General features: G+C 35.9%; 1 protein-coding gene across 6 annotated transcripts in view; it reads right to left on the bottom strand.

The window, feature by feature from the left end:
• scn5lab (sodium channel, voltage gated, type V-like, alpha b) overlaps positions 1 to 23,409 on the bottom strand; it is a 267,011-nt gene that overhangs the window by 7,718 nt on the left and 235,884 nt on the right. For all 6 annotated transcript variants that reach the window (XM_073940500.1, XM_073940498.1, XM_073940499.1 and 3 more), the window contains 1 exon segment: positions 12,192 to 12,314. In XM_073940500.1, coding sequence (XP_073796601.1) covers positions 12,192 to 12,314 — 123 coding nt within the window.

Here is a 23,409-nt window from a genome sequence, read left to right as displayed (position 1 = left end):
TAAATACACTTTTGCAAACAAATTAATCCAATTTCAAGAATTTGAGATTAAAAAAAAATTGTGTTTCAAGAAAAAAGTCCTACAATTTTGAGAAAAAGCTCAAAATAAAACTTGAAATAATAAGTTGAAAAAAAATGTAAATAAATTCATATAAAAATGTATATTTCGACAAAAGAGTGTTGATGAACTGCATTTTAATGTTGAGAATAAACTTGTTACATTTAGAAAATAAAAGTAATCTTCATTCATTTTCTTGTCGGCTTAGTCCCTTTATTAATCCGGGGTTGACACAGCGGAATGAACCGCCAACTTATCCAGCAGGTTTTTACGCAGCGGATGCCCTTCCAGCCGCAACCCATCTCTGGGAAACATCCATACACTCATACACTACGGACAATTTAGCCAACCCAATTCACCTGTACCGCATGTGTTTGGACTGTGAGGGAAACCCACCTGGAGGAAACCCATGCAAAAACGGGGAGAACATGCAAACTCCACACAGAAACACCAACTGAGCCAGCCCAGGCTCAAACCAGCGACCTTCTTGCTGTGAGGTAACAACACTACCTACTGCATCGCCCAAAAGTAATCTTTTATTTAAAAAAAAAAGGTCTTACTTACATTAGAGCCATAAAGCATAAAGTCAAGATCAAGATTAAGACCATCTTGAGATTAAATTCATTATAATGTGAGATTACACTCAGGAAGAATTACTAAATACAATTTTTTAATAAATTAATACAATTTGGAGAATAAAGACTGAAAAGGTTGTTGTGTTTCAGGAAATTATCGTGAGGAATAAACTCAAAATTTTTTAACATTTAAGTTTTAAATGTTGAGAAGTAAACGCATTAGGTTTAGAGAAAGATTTATGTTTTGTTTAAAAAGTGTTTATAAACTGAAATAAACTGTTGAGAAGAAAACAAATTAATATTAAAATTAGGACTGCTTTGAGACCAAAATCATTATAATGTGAGATTGCACACATTCATTTCAGGAAATACATTTTTTATGATAAATTATTTAAATTTCAATAGTTTGAGAAAATAAAGTTGTGTTTCAAGAAAAAGCTATGAAATTTTGAAAAAAAAAATGTTGAGAAACAAACCCATTAAATTCAGAGAACAATGTGTTTCGACACAAAACTGTTAATAAACGTTTATTAAGTTAAATTAAATGTAGAAAATTTTAAGATTGAAGTCATTATGATGTGAGACTACACTCAGGAAGACTGAAATTATTCAAATTTGGAGTATAAAGACGTTGAAATGTGGAAAAAAGTTGGGCTTCGAGAAAAAAGGCATTAAATTGAGGAAAAAAAATCTAACTTTGAATAAAACGTTGAGCTTTAAATGTTGACAAATAAACCTGTTAAACTCAGAGAAATATTTATGCTTCGATAAAAAAACGTAATTGTCTGTTTTTGAAACACAAGAAATAATGTGCATTAAGTTGATGCTGAACATCAGTCTATTTTCTTCAAGTTGAATGAGTCACTCCATGAAATACAAGAAAACATTGAAAATTAAATGTTGTAAATTTAAGCAGTTAAAATTGAGAAAAGTTTATAGAAAATATTGAGTATAAACCCATTAAATTCAGATAAAAATATATATATTTCAATTGAGTTTTTCTGGAAACAAAGGAAAAGGTTTCAATAAAATATTGTAAAAGTTGTAAAAGAAATCTAAATAAAATGTTGAAGATAGACCCATTAAACTCAGAGAAAAATGTACATTTTGAAAAAAAGGGGATTGATTAGGTTTGAATCACAAAATAAAAATGTTGAAATAAAATATTAGAAATTTCATTATTCAATTTCAACAATAAAGTTGTTTTGTTTTAAGAAAATTTGTTTAATTTAGAGAAAAGTCCAAATAAAATGTTGAGAAAAAAAGTGTACATTTTCAGAATAAATCCATTGTGTTTTCTAAAACACATGAAAAAAGTTTAAATAAAATATTGCACATGTAATCATTCAATTTCAAGAATAAAGTTGTTGTGTTTCATGAAAAAGTTGTTTAAGGCGGTATATGCAGAAGGATGCAGAAGGATTTTTAAAATTTTCAGTAACCTGGGTCAAACGATTGCGGTGAACTGTGTGCAGCTACAAAGTCAGCGTGTTTACATCAGTCTTCAATAAACATCAATGATCTCCACTGGCTGACTGATATAAGATATAAAGTGGGTCTCAGATTGTACAAGAAGCGCTGCATTAAAATACTGTTTTTTGCACCGTCTTTAAAATGAACATTTATTTTACTCCAGTATATTCAATAGAGTTTCTGCACTCGCCTGCTGATCCTGACGGGATGTAAACCGCTTTTCATCTAGTTTTGCACTTGAACAACTAAATGAAAGCTGAAGTCAATTTAACTGAGTGAAATTTTAAATATTTAACATCCATGCTGTAAAAGGAACTGTAAAATAATTGAAAAATGTCGCATTAACCTTTCACCAAAGGTTTTTTGGTAAGGGAAGAAACACCCGCTCTGCATATATCTGATTTAGAGAAAAGTGAAAACAAATTGTTGAGGATAAACCCATTAAATTCTGAGAGAAAAGTACATTTCGTGAGGAAAACTCAACTGTTTTGTCTTGAAACCCAAAGAAAAAAAGTTTAAATAAAATATTGTAAATAATTCTGTTACGACTGAAGTTTAGTTATTTGTTTATTATTGTGGATTGTACTCTGTCTTTTTCTTTTGTCCCGCTTCCTTGTTGTTTTTCTGGTGTCTCATAGGCTCCCATACCGGCGTGATTCCCTGTTCTGATTGGCTGCTGGTCGCAAAAGCATGTATAAAAAGGAGCTTCCGGCAGGGATCGGGGAGCTCGTTTCTGTGTGTTCGGTGTTTGGAGTGGAGCTCCTTGGTTTCCCTCACCCCTCCAGCCGACGACCAACAACCAACCTTGTATTGATGACTATCATATGTTAAAATATTTTTGAGAGTTTGAGCGTGTAGGGGTGACCTGCCTATTTATTTGATTACTTTTGACTTTGTTTATGTTAGGGAGTAAGGTAAGCTTTTTTTGTATTTTTCTTTAAATAGTAATAGGTAATTTAGTGGATTTATTTTATAGATTCTTATGTTTGTTATTTTGGCCTGTGGTCACCCTGACGAAATGCTCATTTATATTAACCCCATTTTTCTATAATAAATATATTCATTTATACTCTCAACTGAGTGTGTGAGTTTGGTTGTCGACCGAAGGGAATCTTCTGCTTTAAGTTTTGTTTAGTTTGGGAAATCCACCACCCCAACACATTTGTTTTTTTCTTCGTTTATTATGCCCTTTTTGTTTCCCCTAGACTTGGGGCGTAATTTAGAAAATAAAGTCGCTGTGTTTCTGTCACACCTGCTGCAGTGCCCTCTGGTGGTTTTCAAGGGCACCAGTTTTTGTTTTGTGTTTTGTATCCTAGTCATGTGATCACTCCTTGTTTCCAGCTGTCCCTCATTGTCTAATTAGTTCTCTCTTTATAAGCCCTGTTATGTTGTGTTTAGTTTGCCTTTGGATTTTTCAATGTTCTGTTTAGGTTTGTCGTGCTTTATTCGTGATCTGGTTCATCGTGTTTGGTTTGTTTGTTTGTTCACTTTGTTTAGTATCATTACTATGTTTTTGGATAGCTGTTTAGTTTGTGTTTGATTCACTTTTGAGCTTAATTTTTGCACTTCATGTTTTCCTCGATTTTGGTACCTTGCCTGAACCTTTGTCATTTTTTTGGGGATCTTTATTGTTTGACAATAAATGTGTTTTGCTGCACTTGGATCTTTCCCTTGTTTTTGTGATACCCATTCGTGACAGTTTCTAAGAAAAAGTTGTTCAATTTTGAGAAAAGTCCAAACAAATGGTTGAGGATAAACCCATTAAATTCTGAGTAAAATGTACGTTTCGAGAGGAAAACTCAATTGTTTTGTCTTGAAACACAAGAAAAAAAAGTTGTAAAAATATTGTGAATAAACTTATTAAATTTAGAAAATAAAGTCGCTGCGCTTCTAAGAAAAAGTTGTTAAATTTTGAGAAAAGTCCAAATAAAATGCTGAGAATAAACCCATTAAATGTGGGGAAAATTGTTTGTTTTAAAAGAAAAACTCAATTGCTTTTTCTTGAAAGACAAATACCGCAAATAAACTCACTAAATTTCAAGAACAAGGTGGATGCATTTCCAGAAAAAGTAGTTCAAATATAATAAACAGATTGTACTCATTTATTTGAGAATAAAAATCTAAAATATCAACTAAATTAGTTTACTGACACAGATTTACAACATGCAACTCAAAACCCAAAATAAAAATGCCCATAAAACTGGAATCTCGTCCTGTATTTGGCTTCAGTCTGAAATAAAGCGGTCTTGACATGTTTTGAAGAGACTGGCTGTAAAACAGAAACACACATGCTGAGAGTGTGTCTGTGTGTGAGTGTGTCGCTCTAACGTGTGGTCTAATCTGATGTGCCAGATTTTGCGCCGGCGGAGAGGAAATCCTGTGCTTTACTGAGCGAGCAGATCTGAGTCTGACAGAAATGCAGAGCAGCACAAACACTTCAGCTCAACACTATTAGCAGCGCGCTCAATCTGAAGGAACAATAATAACGCTTCCCATGTGGGAATAAACCATAATCACAATTACTCCGTTTTTATTGTCTTGCATAGAATATTGAGCGCTTATACTGAACATTACACAATTCTACGGAGTCCCGGAGTTTATTTCTGAAGGTTTTTGCGTTCCCTCGCAAAGATGTTTTGCGTTATCTCACAAAACTTTTGTTCGACAAACACGTCACTTCATACTTGACAACCCTCCTGTTTTCCCGGGATTCTCCTGTATTTTTCCTTTATATCCTATTATTAGGTATTTTCTCATATCTCTCTCATATTTTTAATCGTGAACGCATGTTGAAATCGTTATTATTAAAATGTCTGCATTCATTTTCTTTCCATTAAAGCTGTGCGTTGATCATATGCAACCTCTCAATCAGTGAATGCATGTATGAGCGCTGACTGACGGACACGCTCCGTATGATAAACTAACACAACCTCACGGCAATTCGTAACTTTTTCATTAAGTGGCTAATTTGTATGAATTCGTACAATCTAATTCGTACAATTTAGTACGATTTGCTTATCCCCCAATGACGGTTGGGTTTAGGGGTGGGGTCAGGTGCCACGCCTCCTTTTTAAAATCGTACCTTTTCGTACGACTGAACTCGTACGAATTAGCCACTAAACTGGCAAAACGTAAAATACGTTACGTTTCCTCGTGAGATCAGGCTGGATAAACTGATCTCAGATCAGCTTCTGTACACGGCATTTAAAGTGATTCCTCTGTTATCAAACAAGTGAAGAGCAGCAAATGAATCTCTCGTCTTGTTTTGTTTGATAACAGAAATGTCACTTACCACTGATATATAACCAAAGCACACTTTACCCGTTTGTGCTCATTTAAGAGGAAATGAGTTGTGTTTGAAATAAAACACGCAGGACGTCCGGACATGTTCACATATTAAGTGTATTTGTCTGTTTAAACACACCCGCATCCCTGTGTCCTGCACTTCAGCCCCTCTTTAATTGGTGTGTACAGCTGATCTGGGAGTCAGTCAGCGCTCATACATGCATTCGCTGATTCAGAGGTTGCATGAGGGGCGCTGGTCGACGCTCAGCTTTAATTGAAAGAAAGTGAATGCAGACATTCCAACACAATCTAACGGCAATTCGTAACTTTTTCATTTAGTGGCTAATTCGTATGAGTTCGTACGATCGTTCGTTCGTACAATTTAGTACGATTTGCTTATCCCCCATTGACGGTTGGGGTTAGGGGTGGGGTCAGGTGCCACGCCTCCTTTTTAAAATCGTACCATTTCGTACGACTGAACTCGTATGAATTAGCCACTAAACTGGCAAAACGTAAAATACTTACGTTTTCTCGTGAGATCAGGCTGGACATTCTTATATTAATTTCAACATGCTTTCAAGATTAAAAATATGAGAGAGATATGGGAAAATACCTAAAAATAGGATATAATGGTAAAATACAGGAGAATCCAGGCAAAAACAGGGAAGTGAAGTGTTTGTCGAACAACAGTTTTGCGAGGGAGCACAAAAGCTCTCAAAAATATATTTACCTATCACTCCTTTTTTTTTCTCCACCATCACGTCCCTTCCAGGTCTCCGTACAATTCAGACTTTTTCATTGAAGTGTAGTTTATATCTTACATCGCTGATTTTATTTTTTTGCTTTGAGTTTTTGAATATTTTTCCTTGGAATTCTGAATTTTGATTCATTTCTTGGATTTCTGAGTTTCAGTTTTTCAATTCTGACTTTATTTCTTCAGAATTTCAAGTTTGCATGTCTTAATTTTGTCTTTTTTCCTTATAATTTTAAGTTCTCCAAATTATTCCTTGAAATTCAGACTTTTTAAACTTGGATTTGCAACTCTTCACAGTCAACACACACAAGTTTCCCTCTCGCAATTCAGATTTTTGTTTTGCTTAGAATTACAAGTTTGCAAATATTTTTCCTTCGAAACCAAAATTTTAATTTTATTGAGTTTAGGGCCGCATATACATGCAAAATAAAAGTTTTGCAAAAAAAAATAAATAAATAAATTTTTTTATCATAAATAAATAAATAAATAAATGCAAATCTCCAAAAATCACCAAGCGAAAATAAATAACTGCAAAAGGAACATAAAAATGAAATTTGCAACAAGAACTACAAATAAAAATCAAACAGAAAAAAAACTGCAATATTTGCAAAAAAAAAAAAAAAAAGTTTACAAACTATTTATAAACTAAATAACACGGGCGTTTATGGGCGTTTCTTGGAATTTTGAGTTAAGGTTTCTTCTAATTTATTTCTCAAATTCACAATATTTTTCACAGATTTTCACATTATTGACTTATTTCTTGGAGGTTTAAGTTGACGTCTGACTTTTTTTTTCTCTTAGAATTCAGAGTTTCTGTTGCTCAGTTCAGGGCCTTTTCTTTACAATATTGACTTTCTGAATATATTTCCTTGGAGTTGTAAATTTTTAATAAATTGTTAGGTAAGCGCACTTCTGACATGGGATTAAAGGCTAATCGTTTTGTGTAAACATAACACTATTCAGACTTTTTCATCCAACAAGTCTAGTTTAAATCTAATCATTTAGATTTTTTTTTAATTATAATTTAAGCAAAGCAAAGGTCGCTGGTTTGAGTCTCAGCTGGGTCAGTTGGCATTTCTGTGTAGAGTTTGCATGTTCTCCCTGTGTTGGTGTGGGTTTTCTCCGGGAGCTCGGGTTTCCCCCACAGTCCAAACACAAGCGCTATAGGGGAAATGATCAACTAATCTGGCCAAAGTGTATGAGTGTGTGTGTGTGTGTGTGTGTACATGTGTGAATGAGTGTGTATGGGTGTTTCCCAGTACTGGGTTGCAGATGGAAGGCCATCCGCTGAGTAAAACATTTGCTGGATAAGTTGGCGGTTCATTCCGCTCTGGCGACCCCTGATTACTAAAGCAACTAAGCCAAAAAGAAAATGAATGAATGAGTGAATATTAGAATTTTAAGTTTCTGAATATTTTTCCATGGAATTCTTAACTTATAGTTTAAACTAATTTCTCACTTTTTCCTTAGAATTTCAAGTTTTTAAAGGTTTTTCCATAAAATTCTAAATTTTATTTATTTCTTGGGATTTGAGTTTAAGTCTGATTTTTTTCTCTCTCAGATTTCTGGGTTTCTGTTAATTAATTATATGAATAATTTGGGTTAATTAATAATTTTGTTGTTGAGAATTTTGAGTTTCTGAATATATTTCCTTGGAATTCTGAATTTCCAATTTTGAATGAATTCTTAGGGAAATTAGGGAAAATTGAATTATGGTTTCTTAAACTCTGACTTTTGTTTCTTGGATTTCCGAGTTTCAGTTTCTTAATTCTGACTTTTTTTTTTATCAGAATTTCAGGTTTGTTTTCAAGAGATGGGTTGCACATGGAAGGGCATCCGCTGTGTAAAACATGTGCTGGAATAGTTGGCGGTTCGTTCCGCTGTGGTGACCCCGGATTAATAAAGGGACTAAGCCAAAAAGAAAATGAATGAATGAATTTCAGGTTTGCATCTCTTAATTTTGACCTTTTTCCTTAGAATTTTAAGGTTCTGAATTTTGACCTTAAATAATTTTGAGTTATTGTCTCATAATTCTGAGGTTCCATCTCACAGTTCTGACTTTCTTTGACAGAAGTTTACATCTCACAATTTAGTTTTTTTGTTTCTAAATGTTTCACCTTATAATTATTATTATCTATTTTCTTTGAAAACCCGACTCTGAATTTTTAGTTCACATCTTGCAATCTTGACTTTTTTTTCTCTGAATTCTGAGATCATTTCTGCAAATTCTGACTTTATTCCTTGGAGTTTTTAGTCAATATCTCCAAATTGCAAGTTTTAACTTTACTTCTAGGAATTTTAAGATATAATATTGCATTTACGTCTCACAACTTTACCATTATTTTTCAGAGTTCTGATTCTCCATTTCACAAAGCTGAAATTCAGACCTTATTTCATTAATCCAGTTTAAATCCAACTGTTATATTTTGATAATGCATGTGTGTGTTCATAATCGACTACACGGCTGACATGTGCAGTACAAACAACCCCTGCTCTGCATTCATAAAGGTATGTGTGTGTGTGTGTGTGTGTGTGTGTGTGTGTGTGTGTGTGTGTGTAAGAAAGATAAAAAAAAAACACAGGGTGTGTAAGTGATGAAGAGCACAGACAGTTCTGCGCCCCATGCTAAAAGCCTATTCTTGACATTCAATTATCTGCAATACTGATGGTGTTCCCCAGCGCAGCTTCATCATCTGCTGTTTAATGATCTACACATCGCACACGTCCCTGTAATACTGACCGCAAATAGAGAAATGAATACATGAATATGGAGGAGAAGGACAATAACACTGGACGTTTAACACTGATTTCATTAACAGCTGCTCACAATCTGGAGACTCTGTGGTAAAAGCTCTTTATCTGCTCAGAATTCAGAGGAAAAAGTCAAAATTCACAATTGTGATGCACTGAAATGGAGAAATTTATTTTATTATATATATAATTATTATTATTACTTAAATTAATGTACATAAATATAAGAAATCATGCTTAATCACATCCAAAATAAAAGCTTGTATTTACATGTATCATTTATATGTGTCCTATATATGAATACATGAAAAAGTTTATTTATAATTTTAAATGAAAAGCTTATATCTTATAATTTTTTTAAATTAGATATAAATAATTTGTATTTTATACAAATTTTAATTTATATACACACAATATTTCTACATATCTATTAGGTAAATACAAGTGTTTATTTTTAATTTCATTAAAATATATTTTAAATATTAGTTCACTGTGTGACATTTTAAATGTATTTACATTTAATTATATATTTAATTAATACAATTATTTTATTATGCTATATTTTATTGAACTGAAAACTCTTAGGTATGATGGAATATTTTAAATTTAATAAATTAAATGTATTTATTAATTTGACAAATATTTATTTCATTTTAATAATAACTCCAATAAAAAAATCTACTCAAAATGTCTCTGTATTAAGTAATATTTTCACAAAAAATTATATTTTATTCATTTATATATCTCGTTTTATCCATATTTGTATTTATTTTTCATGTATTCTTATTTTACCAGGAATTTCTCATTGAGATATACATCTCCTCTAACTGGGGGTCCAGGCCAAAATGGCAGCACAAAAAGTTTCAGATTTAAAATTAGACACATAAAATATCACAAATTAAAATTACACAAAACATTCTTCCCGGAAATATTTTAACAAATATGTAGAAATGCAATTGTTTCTAAGATGAAAACACTCTGCCTTTCATTCCCTATAGGGCCAAATGAGGAAAACGCTGTTTTCCAATCTCCATACACGCTCTCGGAACAGTTAAATCTAATTTAAAAGAATTTTCTGTGCTATAACTACAATTTTAATATGATATAAGGTTACAAATATAAGATGAATTTTTACCCAATAATGCCCTAGCAGTGAATAGAAGCATATGTGTTTTTCTCCTTTGGCGCAAGGAAAACCAACCAACCATTTTGTACAAAGTACAATGATGGTTACATGCAGATGCATTCATCACAATCGTATTGCAGCATGATACATACTGTCCAGCTTTTTTAATAACGACAGGTTTGCATGCATAATATAATATAATATAATGGCAATATGAATATGAAAATATAATTTAATAATATTTAATAAATGATTAATATATTATATTTAATATATACCAAAATATTTATAAATGTTTACTCTTTCAATACAAAAAAAAAGGTAATGAGTTTTTATTTTTGGGGTGGGGGGGTTTGCATTAAAAACCTAATTCAATATATTACATTTATGTGCTGTTGAACATTTTATTAACTTTAATATTAACTATTAAAAGAAAGACACTCTCTACTTAAATAATATGTTTGTTAAAAAAAATTAAATTGCTAAATTTTTATTCTAATGTATTGTAATTTATTCTAGAGCAATCCAAAATGTTATTGTTTTAAAATAATATTAATAAATATACAATCAACTCAAAATCTTAAAACGGTGTGTAAGTTTTCATTCAAATAAATTGACATCACGTTATATGTTTTATTTTCAATTTCAGTTATTCCCCTTAAAAATGTCACAGTATTAAATCACATTATATTTTATGGACTATATGATAAAATAATCCCCACTTTGGACAGATTTCCGGTTTCTTGCAGTAATAACTGAGATGTCACCCATCAGAATGAGTCTAAAGAAGATTAAACGGATCAGATTTGATTAAAAGCGCAAAGAGAAGTTATTAAAACAAGCTCTAGCGCTGCGGAAACGGCAGGAGTTCAGCTGTGAGTTAAGGACTGACGGTTAGACAAACACAAACATCTGCATTACAGAAGAATCTGATCAGAACATCTCACAATTCACTCTAAAATAGCATTAATTAATAATAACAATAACAATAATAATAGTAATAATAACAATATTAAAAAATAATAATAATATCACCATTTAATAATAATAATAATAATAATAATAAAATCACAATACCATCTATTATTATTATTAATAATAATAAAATCACAATACCATTTATTAATAATAATAATAATAAAATCACAATATCATTTATTATTATTATTATTATTATTATTATTAATAATAATAATAATAATAATAATAAAATCACAACACCATTTAATAATGATAACAACAACAACAACAATAATAATAATAAAATCGTAATACTATATAATAATAATAATAATAAAATCACAATACCATTTAATAATAATAATAATAATAATAATAATAAACCACAATAATATTTTTATTACAACATTAATAAAAAATAATAATAACAAAATTTAACAATAATAATACCATTGCTATTTAATAATAATAAAGAAAACACAATAACATTTAATAATAATGATAATAAAAATCACAATAATAGTTTTATTGATAATAGCAAAAACTGTAATTATTATTATTATTATTACTATTATTATTATTATTAAATTATGAAAAAATGTAAACAAGAAGCACCCCCTAGTGGACTTACTATCAGAAGCTGCAACTTTGCGTCCCTTAAGCAATGTATATTATGTATGCATGCATTTCCAATGAGCATGGGTTGCCAGATTGTAAAGTCTTGTCCATACAAACACAGGTATTTTCAAAATTGCACTTTTTTAATGCAGTTTGGCTGTGTGTCCACACAATAATAGTAATAATAATAATAATAATAATAATAATAATAATAATAATAATAATAAAAATTCCTCACATATATAGTGATTTTCTGGACATTCAAAGCGCTTTACACATGTTTGAGGGGAATCTCCTCATCCACCACCAGTGTGCAGCATCTACCTGGATGACACAACAGCTCCAATATTGCGCCAGACCACACACACCACACACCAGCTGATTGGTGGAGAGGAGACAAGTAGGCCAACTATGATATGGTGATGGTGAGGAGGCCATGATGGACAGAGGCCATTGAATTTTCATGTGGACGGAGATTTTTTTAACCTAAAGCAGGGGAAACCCTGTTTATAAAAAGCCTCGTGTACAGTACGTGTGGAAATGGCCTAAAACAGCAGAGGTGAATCAGCAGACAGAGATTAGAGGCTCTTACCCGCATGCCTTCAAAGCGGGACAGGGCTCTGAGAGGCCTGAGGGCTCGGAGCGTCCGCAGGGATTTGATAGCAGCAAAGTCCGAGTATCCCAGCGTGTTTGCTACCAGGCTTACTAGAGACACCTATCCGAGAAACAGAGGCAGCATTAGAGATAAAGATCACAGCGGAGTGTTCTGCGGAGGAAAAACACACACACACACGTCTGCTTCTGGACCTGCGGAGAGAAACACTGCTGATTCTCCACCTGTGGGACTGAAGGATGTTAGTGTACAGACGGAGCTCCGGGTTTTTTTTTTTTTACAGTCACCGGTTCTTACCCTCATCCCGGCAAATCGAGACACGGCGCGGAGAGGCCGCAGAGCCCGCAGCGTCCGCAGCACACGCATAATGTTGACTTGGTCATAACCGAGCACTCGAGACACCAGACCCACCACTGACACCTGCACGAAGCCAAATGCGGATTAAGTGCACATCATCTGATTTGAAGAGTTTTTGCATTCTTTCCCTCTGATTTAACACTAAAACATGTCAAGGGCTGTTGCACATTTGACCCAAGCGTCACCATTATTCACTTGATTAGTCTTTTATCATTTATAGTTTATATAAGAAAACAGCGCCAATGAGATTTCAGCACTCGTGAGTTGGCTTAATCATCTACATTTGATCATTGAATTGATCATTTATTTTCCCACCATCAGACTCCCCATCATTCTTTACCTTTTGTGCTTTTAATGCCTTTACAAATGACCTTCTTTTACTCATTGTGACTTTAATTATTTATGATAACCAATAATGTTGATTTGGTCCTAACTGAGCACTCGAGACACCACTGAAACCTGCACGTATGCGGATTAAGTGCCAAAGCAAATGCAGATCATCTGACTCATTTGTTTGTTTTTTTCCATTATTTTTCTCTCTGTTTTAACTCTAGGTCTGCCCGAAGTTGTTGCAAATTTGACCCACACACAAATTATGTTTAAATGACTGTGTGTTTAAGTGATGTTTAAGTGACCAAGCATCCAGCCCCAAATGTACAATCTCAATATAGCTCCGAGTGATTTTACAAGAGAGAAGTTAAAGGTCTACAGGTCTTTGGATGCCAACAATGTTGTTCTTTGAGGTCATGTGCAATAAATATTGCTCCATGATGACCAGATTCAAGAGCTAAACACCGAGATACCGCCTAGCCAAAGACAAGGAAACAAGACGGAGCTAACGTTATACAAGGCCTGGGTAATTAATCACCAACACGCAAAACGACTGCATTCTGACAGCGAACTTCACCTGTACGGCTATACGGATATGTGAACCTACACATACATACACATACTGTAAAGGTAAAGTTGGTTTTATATTCGCACATTCAGACTTTCTCCTTAATAAAATAATTTCATAAAAATATTATTTGCAAACTCTAAATAGCGAAATCATATCAGCAGCAGCCAATGACAATCAAAGTACAACATGTTCACAGTCAAATAAACAGTGTTAATGTTGTTTTCAAGGCTCACTTGCAGGTTATTTCAGACCGAATATTCAAAGTGCCGTGGTAAACAATATAGGGAGTGTGTCACAAGTTGTCACTGAATGAATGTGTGAATATAAAACTAAGTTTACCTTAATAAACGTACCTTTCACGTTTCATTCTGAGCATTCAGTGTCAGCAGTTTAATTCACCATATGTAACTGTTTTTGCTGAAATCATTTCTGCAATCAAAAACGAGTGATGAGTCTGATTCAGCATAGCGTCAACTGACCTGATATGACATGAGTCCAGCATTTCTAATTAGCTCCTCACTTCATTCAGCTCCCATTTAGCCAAAGACGTCTGCAGTCGGTATTAAAGCAGTGTGTGGTGTATGGTAAAAGTTAAGTTTTCCATTTTTGGACTCGAATTCGGCATCCTACAGCAAAACACGACATCTTTCCCATTGCAGCCTGTCTGTTTTTTGCAACCCGGGACCCGTGTGACGTAGGTTGGTAATTGGTCTATAGGAACTAACAAGCATAATTTGACTGCATTAGGTCACCGTGTAAAGACTGAAGTGTCATGAAATGATTATGTCTATTCATTAACAAAATTTGTGTCCTGTTGTTTAATTTGCAGGATTTTTTTTAAACACTAATCACTTACAAATAACCCTAATTCACCTTTGACACCTGTGAATTAAAGGAACCACAAGGTACACTTCTTTAATGTTTAAGTACTAATATGTACCTTGAAGGTACAAATGTGAACCTTTAAGGTACCACAGTGTATGATTTAAAAGTGCACAGCTTCTGTACCCTCTTCTGAGATTGTAGTCAACAAAACAAATAGTCCTATGGTTTTATTTCTAGGATTTTTAACACTAATCACTTACAGAACAGTAGCATATGATCTAACATGTAGATTTTTTAAAAGTATTTACCTATTCGAGTGGTGCAAAATTATAATGCTTTGTTGTTAATCATATTTTGAGATGTAATTGCAATAATGCATCATTTATTTACAAACCATCAGACTCTCCATCATTCCTTGCAATTTGTGCTTCTGATGCCTTTACAAGTTGTCTTCTTTTACCCATTGTGACTTTATTTATTTATGTAAGATAACCAATAATGTTGATTTGATCATAACAGAGCTCTCGAGACACCAGACCCACCACTGACACCGCAGCTCTGCACAGTTTAGTTCCAACCCTGCTTCAACACACTTATCTGCAGGTTTCAAACTAGCCAGAAGGACTGAGTTAGTTTAATCAGGTGTGTTTAATTAGGGTTGAAACTAAACAGTGCAGAGCTGCGGCCCTCCAGGAACTGGCTTGTGACTTAATGGAACCAATAGTACACTTCTGTACCTTTTAGGTACTAATATGTACCTTGAAAATACAAATGTGAACCTTTGCGGTACCAAAGCTTTGGATAAAAGCGTCTGCTAAATGACTAAATGTAAATTCAAAGTGTATCTTTTAAAAGTGAACCTTTTATACCCTATTCTGATGCATTCAACAAAAACAGTGACACTTTATTTCGATGGTCTATTTGAGTATTAGTAGACTGTCTGATCTGTTGATACTGCTACTAAACAGATATTTAACTGACTATAAGAAACTTTGCAAGTACATCTCAACTTACACTAAACCTAACCCCAACTTAACAGTCTACTTACAGTGTAATCAAACGAGAATTAGTTGGCATGTAGATGCAGTGTCACTTAAGTTCAACCAACAGACCATCAAAATAAAGTGTGACCACATAAACAAATTGTCCTGTGGTTTAATTTAAAGGATTTTTAACACTAGATTTTTATTATTAATATTTCATATTTTATTATTTATTATTAAGATGTAAATGCAATAACTAAAATAGCCTATAGACAATAATAAACAATACAAGTTTACTACTACAATGCATATGATGTATGCAATGACAAATTTAAGCGCACAGCTTCACCATTATTTATTTGATAGTGTTATCATTTATAGTTTATCTGAGTGAACAGCGCCAATAACATGTCAACATTCATGACTTGGCTGAAAGATCTCAATTTGATCATTGAATTCATCCTTTTTCCCCACCACAAGACTATAATTTATTACCTTTGGTGCTTCTAATGCCTTTACAAATTGCCTTCTTTAACTCATTGTGACTTTATTTATTTATGATAACCCATTATTCAGTGAGTAAAAGGTGTTGCTTAGCATTGCATAAATCAAGCATTATATAGCGAGTAAATTTGACTCATGCTGGTGCGTATAGGTATTAATGCCTGTTTTTCATTTGGTTTTATCAAACCCATAAGAAAATTGCACTTGAGGCAACTTTAGTAAAGTAAACGACTGGAAGGATTGAATGTTTTATTGAAGTCTGCTATGCACATTTGAAAAACAGACAGGTCATACTGACCCCATGGGGATTCAAGTGTTAAAAACACAGTGTGTAGTTTCCTCCACTAGAGGGCTCGTGTTCACAACAAACAAAAGCGTAGTTTGATGATTGATTGTAGGATCATGAAAGGTCTGGTCTTCATTTCATCCTACAGAATTCATGTTGACATATGAGCTAAAGGGCCGTATTTTAATAATTTAGGCGCATTGTTTAAGGGCGCGTGTTCACAGAAGTGTTTTTGCTGTGCAGAAATGCGAGTGCTGTTTTAAAAATGAACCATTGTGAGCGATTCTCCAACTTATAAAGTGTTTAAAAAAAACTCTTGAGTGCTCAGCATTGAGCATAAAAACCAGCGCTTAAAAATGTGCCACTTCTATTGACAACAACAGGAAAATAAAACACTCAGCTAGAGTTTCTGCAGTGCAAAAAACACTTCGGTGAACACACACCCTATAACTCCAGGCACAGCTGCTCTTAGGCTGTGTCTGAATCCACTTTTGCTATTAACGGTCGGTGCACCCTGAGCATGGTCTAATAAGGTCATCCTTATTTTCTTAATGATTTGTGCATGTGTTTTGGGCATAACATGCATTAAACCAGTCAATTTCATTTAAGAGCAAGTTGTGGTCACACCATTACAGATTCATTATTTACATGGCAAACTTTGTAAACAGCCAAACTGAATGCTTCACTTGTGAGGAACAGATACGCTCATGCGTGAGATTAAAGACCATTTAAAGAATGAGCCGATTGTAAATATAAAATAAATAGAATATAAAATATATTTACATATGTAGACAATGATAATATTTAACAATTCAATCACTTAATATTTCATATTTAAATATATTTATGTGCTGCTGTGCATCTCCGTGTGTGTAATAAGCAATGTGTACATGCATTCTAGACCCTCCAATATATATATATATATATATATATATATATATATATATATATATATATATATACACACACACACACATATACACACACACACACACATGAAGGAGTTCAGATTCAAAAACCTCTAAATGCCATCTGAAATGTAGGTTCAGTCATTTTACTTTTATGGCAAAAAATATGTTATTTCAAAGATTTTTTAAAGTAAAATAAACCAACATGAACAAAAGAGGCTGAGAGAAATGTTTATTTTCAGATGGCACTTAGAGGTTTTTGCATCTGAACTCTTCATATATCTAACATGCTCCTTCAATAACAATAACAACAACTACAAAAACTGTGTCACTGTCTTTAGATCAGCTTTTAGTTGGTCAGTGGTGTGTTTATATCCGTTTCCTCATAATATTAAGGCCAACCATGTGCCTTAAAGTGATAATTCACCCAAAAACTCGCTCTTTACTTGTGTCTAACCCTTAAGAGTTTCTTTCTTCAGGTAAACACACAAAAAAATAATTTTAAAGAAGGCTGAAAACCTGTAACCATTGACTTCCATTGTATTTGTTTTTCCTACTGTAAGATTAAAAATATGTTCAGATAGATGGTAGTTAAAGTGTGGAATCTGCGTTACTGTTCGAAATGTTAGATTTACTTGGATCTTCATCTTTGTACATTCTGATTGGCTGAATGCCATGTTGGTTGTTACATTTGTAAGCGCTGACTGGTGAAAAGTAGTAAAGACAGGTCACGTTTCACAAGCCGTCTCCGGTGATTTATTTTATTTACTTTGAGAGTGAGTCACGCAAAATACTCGAACCCTATATTACATTTGGTGGCAGCTGGGTTATTTTTGCATTTTTGGCGCTTTTCGCGGAGTTTTATTAACTTGACTGCCGCGAAATTGGCACCATTTGGACTTTGCTCTCCGATTGTGTCACCGGATTTATGAAGTGATAATTGTGTAAATATTCGGAAGAACAACCACACGACTTGCCACACAAGGGTGAGATACAAACAAATGAACAGAAAGTATGTCTGAGCCTGAGTCTGCTGCTGCTGCTGCTGCTGCCAGCTCTTCTGCCAATTCATCCTCTAGTTCATCCAGTGCTAGTGGCAGCGTAAACCAGCAGCCACTGGCACCTTTTGTGGCAGGCAATTTACACATTGAACTTCCAGCTGCATTTAAAGGGGATGGCACTGAATCATTTTCTAGTTGGGCTCGTCGTTTTGAAGTGGCTGTTAGAGCAATGACACCACAAGGAACAGATTTGATGAACATGTTATCATCCGTGTTGCCAACACGGCTATCTGATGCTGCCTTTTTGTATTGGGACAGCCTTCCAACTCCTGTAAAGACTAACTACAACACAGTGACAGAGAGACTAAAGCATGTTTTTGGGCTTCAACAGTCATTGCCATTTTTCCAAACTCATGTGAATGCTCGCCCTCGGAAAATTGGTGAAAGTTTAGAAGTATTCAGCGCTGATATTACTCGTCTTGTCCTAGAGGCTTTTCCTGACTATGATATTATTGCCCAGGAAGGTGAAAAGTTTAGACGTTTTGTGGCTGGATTGGACCCAGCTTTGCAAGCAAAAATTCATGAACAAGGTGCAACAGATATGGATCAAGCCCTTATAGTTGCATGTCGCTGTGAACGGGCCCGTGCAGCTATGCAACTTCATGCAGGGTCAATTCAGTCTACACAAAATCAAAATCAAGTGGCCGCTGTGCAGTCTCATCATACTGAGGGAAAGTTACTTCAGGCTGTGGAGCAATTAACAATAACTGTGAATGAACTGAAAAATGATGTACGCCAGCTACAAGAGAAAAATGCTCATCTCACACACTGTTTGGAATTCTGGGAGAGAAACAAAATTCCTTCAGTAAAGCAACAGCCTAGAGTGACACGTAGCCCTTCACCAACATATCATAATCCACAACATCAGTCTGATAATGCTCATTCATCTAAGAGCTGGCGAAAGGATGCTGCAGTGTCAACTGATTGGCGTCGCACAATGACAGGGGACAGTGACAACTCATGGGGAGGTGACAAAGTTAGACCTTATTACTCATCAGAAAGGGCTTCGAACTTTTCAGACCGCAGGTATCGTAATGACGAATATAGACGGGCTCGCAGCCCTAGCCCAGTTCGTCGGTGGAGTAGAGATGAGAGCCCCCAGAGCCGACGCGTTGTACGCTTTCAGTCCCCTGACAGCCAACACCCATACAAACAACAGGGAAACTTCCACTAGCTGATGTTGAGGGGCAAACATCAGCTTCAACCTCCCTGCCTCACACCGATTTTACAGTTAGTAAAAACTATGAGCACATACAAAGTCCCAACAAAGTGTCAGCAAATATTTTGGCAATTGTGGAAGGAGTTGAGGTCTCTGCTCTTGTGGACACTGGCTCTACTATTTCTATTGTTGGGGAAGACTTTCGAAATTCTCATCCCATGTTGAGAAAACGCCCCATAAAAACTTCCATGGTGCTTGCACGCTCTGTCACTGGACAATGTCTGGACACTTTAGGAGTTTTAGTTTTGGGCATGAGACTTGGCACAGAGTTACTGCAGCATGATTTCCAGGTCGTTAGGGGTGCACACCATCCTATTATTTTGGGCTGGGACTTCTTACAAAAGCATCATGCTCTGATTGATGTGACAAATGAGAAAATGTCCTTATGGAATTTTGAGCTTCCCTTGCTCTCTACAGGTCATGAAGCTGCAGCCTGTTGTAATGTTTCTGTGCTTGCATCTACCAAACTACCGCCATGGAGTGAAACGGTTATCACAGCATGTGTTGCGGGAGCAACAGCTGTTTCTCCTGTGCCAACAGCCTACACAGGTGTCCTGGAACCCAACACGGCTAGTAATGTGGCTGTTGCACACACCCTCAGCGAGGTTCGAAATGGTCTGACTACAGTGCGGGTTTTGAATACCACAGAGGAAGACATCGAAATCCATGCAGGCCAGCACCTGGGTGAGTTTCAATTTCTTTCTGCTCTTGACTCAACAGTTTTGGAGGGAGAATGTTGTAATATTCTATCTGATCCTTCGGCCGCTACCCCCTCTGTATCCATTGATAATTCAGATCTGTCGGCATCCCAAGTTGAATCCCTAACAGCGCTGTTGACTAAGTACTGTGATATTTTTAGTAAGGATTCTGATGACAGAGGGAGAACAGGCATGATTAAACATCGAATTCGGACGGGGGAAGCCCTGCCAATCAAACAAAGGCCTTACCGTGTTACTCCTGAACAAAGACAAGAAATACAGCAACAAGTGACAAAACTTTTAAAAGCAGATGTCATTGAAGAAAGCTATAGCCCATGGGCAGCGCCTGTAGTGTTGGTGCGTAAAAGGGATGGAACATGGCGATTTTGCTTAGATTACAGGAAGTTAAATTCAGTAACCGTGAAAGACTCTCATCCTCTACCTAGAGTTGATGATGCTTTGGATGCTTTGTCAGGATCTGCTTGGTTCTCCACAATAGACCTTCAGCATGGTTATTGGCAAGTGGAACTGGCAAAAGAAGATCGTGAAAAAACCGCATTCACCACAGGTGATGGGCTGTACCATTTTAAAGTTATGCCGATGGGTTTGACAAATGCTCCAGCAACCTTTCAAAGGTTGATGGAAATGGTGCTTCGTGGTCTGCCATGGAAAACATGCTTGGTGTATTTGGACGATGTCCTTATTTTCAGTAAGACATTTAATGATCACCTCCAGCAATTGGAGGAAGTGTTCACCAGATTCAAGTCCTGTGGGTTAAAACTCAATCCCTCCAAATGCTCTCTTGCCAAAAGGGAGGTTCAGTTCTTGGGCCACATTGTATCTAAAGACGGGATAAAACCTGATCCAAGGAATGTTCAGAGTGTCCAAGATTGGCCTGTACCACGCTCACCTACTGAAGTGAGGTCATTTTTGGGATTATGCTCTTACTATAGGAAATTTATAAAAGATTTTGCTCAGCATGCAGTCCCTCTCCATAAATTGACAGAAAAAAATGCTAGATTCAGTTGGACAGCTGAATGTAATGAGGCATTTACCTATTTGAAACATGCCCTATCTCACCCACCTATTGTTTCTTTCCCAGATTTTCATCAACCGTTTCTTCTGTACACAGATGCCTCTGCATCTGCTATTGGAGCTGTTTTAGCCCAGGAAAAGGGGACTCAAGAAACAGTGATCGCATATGCCAGTCATGTCCTCACAAAAGCTGAAAGGAAGTGGTCCACGTATGATAGGGAACTCTGGGCCATTGTGTGGGCTGTGAGACATTTCCGCCACTATCTGTATAAGCAGCATTTCTTCATCATTACGGACCACAAACCTCTCATGGGGTTAAGGAAAATACCAATTGACAGCGATCGCACTGGGAGAAGAGCCCGCTGGGCCCTTGAATTGGATCCATTTGAATGGACGGTCATACACCGAAAAGGACTAAAACATGCAAATGCTGACGCCCTATCACGTCGTCAAGCATCGGATTCAGCTATGGAAATCCCAGCCTCGTCTTCAGGTGAGGCTAATGTTGGCTCTCCAGTATCTAAATCTGACAGTGGTTACTTATCTGCTGCACAGGGATCCAAAGTCTTGGGTCCATCAGTCAGTATAACCCATGTTTCACCAACCTTATCTGCCTGTGTGAATCAAGAGATGGAGAGAACTCCATCTCTTATGCTACAACTGGCTACTTCTGAATCAAGTTTTATAGAGCACCAAAAACAGGATCCAGTTTTAAAGGAAGTAATAAGTTGGAAACTAAAGGGGTTAAGGCCACCATACAGAAAGATAAGCAAACGGTCACAGGAGGAGAGGATTTTCTGGAAAGAATTCACAAGGCTCACGCTACATAATGGTCTTCTCTGTCGAGAAATCGTCAATTCAAGTACGAAGTCTGTGACTTGTCAGGTCATTGTACCTCAAACTTTAAGGAAACAAGTCCTTCAATCTCTCCATGGCAATCCCATTGCTGGACATCTGTCAGCAGAAAAAGTTGTGAAACAGGCACAACAGCTCTGCTTCTGGCCTTTCATGTCCCGGGACATATATGAGTGGTGTAAGAAATGCGTTCCTTGTGATGCCCGACGCACCCCAATTCCTCGTCAAAAAGCACCTATGAAAACAATAACAGCAACTGCACCTTTTCAGAAAGTGGCTGCGGACATTCTTGAACTTCCTGTTACAAGTCACGGAAATCGATATGTTCTTGTTGTGCAAGACTATTTTTCGAAATATGTTAATCTTTATGCTATTTCTGACCAGAGGGCTACCACAGTGGCAAAGTGTCTGTTTGAAAATTTTGTCTGTGAACATGGAATTCCAGAGGTCTTACACACAGATCAAGGGCGACAATTTGAATCTGAGCTAATTCAAAATCTCTGTCAACTGGTGGGCATTCAGAAGACCAGGACTAGCCCCTACCATCCACAATGTGATGGTATGGTTGAGCGTTTCAATAGAACTCTTATTGACCAGTTGACGAAGATTTTGCAGCAACAGCAAGGAGAATGGGATGATTATCTCAGACAGGTAGCATTAGCATATAATACCAGTCCCCATTCATCGACCGGCTTTACTCCCTTTTTCCTGACACATGGTCGGGAAGCCAGATTGCCAGCTAATTTACTGTTGCCAAAGAGTTCACCGCAATCTCCAACCAAGTCAGTCCCTGAGTATGCTGTAGATATGATCAGTAAACTTGAGGATGTATTTACAGCTGTTGCCCAAAACAGTGAACATGCCTATCATCAACAGAAGCGACATTATGATAGGAATCTAAATTTTACCCCATATCAAGAGGGAGATCTTGTTTGGCTGCATGACCCAACCACAGTAAGACAGAAACTTACACCTCACTGGAAAGGACCCTTTGAAATTGTGGAATGTTTGGAGTCAGAGAGGGATGTGGGTGTCACATACAAAATCCACTATCTTCTGGATGATCCAGAAAAATGTCAAATTGTTCATTACAACCGACTGAGACCATATTGTGCACCAGTTCCTCAAAAACCGCAGCAAACTACCCTCTCTGCTTCGTATCCTTCCCCATCCTTGACCGCTCTATCAGGTGCGTTACCTTTCAAACCACCACAATTTGCACGGTGCACACCTAACTTAACGTCAGAAGACCAAATCCTCCCACAGGCACCCCTTCCTCTTCAAGTGCCTTCTTCCTCAGTGGACCCAGCCAGTGTTACGTCCACACCTAATCAGAGTTCAAGTTCAGCTCAAATGACATGTCTAGGCCGGCGTCCAGTTAAACTACCTGGATATTTAAGAGATTATCTTTTGACATAAGGGACTCTAAAAAGCTACTTTAACAGGTAGTTTCTTTCTTTTTCTTTTCTTCTGTTTTTCTTTAATTTTGTAACTCAAAAGAAACGAGGACGTTTCTTAAGTGGGTGGAAAAAGAAATGTAAGATTAAAAATATGTTCAGATAGAT

The sequence above is a fragment of the Danio rerio genome, chromosome 24 (genome assembly GCF_049306965.1).
Source record: "Danio rerio strain Tuebingen ecotype United States chromosome 24, GRCz12tu, whole genome shotgun sequence".
Taxonomy (NCBI): domain Eukaryota; kingdom Metazoa; phylum Chordata; class Actinopteri; order Cypriniformes; family Danionidae; genus Danio; species Danio rerio.
The sequence above is the reverse complement of the archived record's forward strand: the minus strand, read 5'-3'. Positions and strand labels throughout refer to the sequence as shown.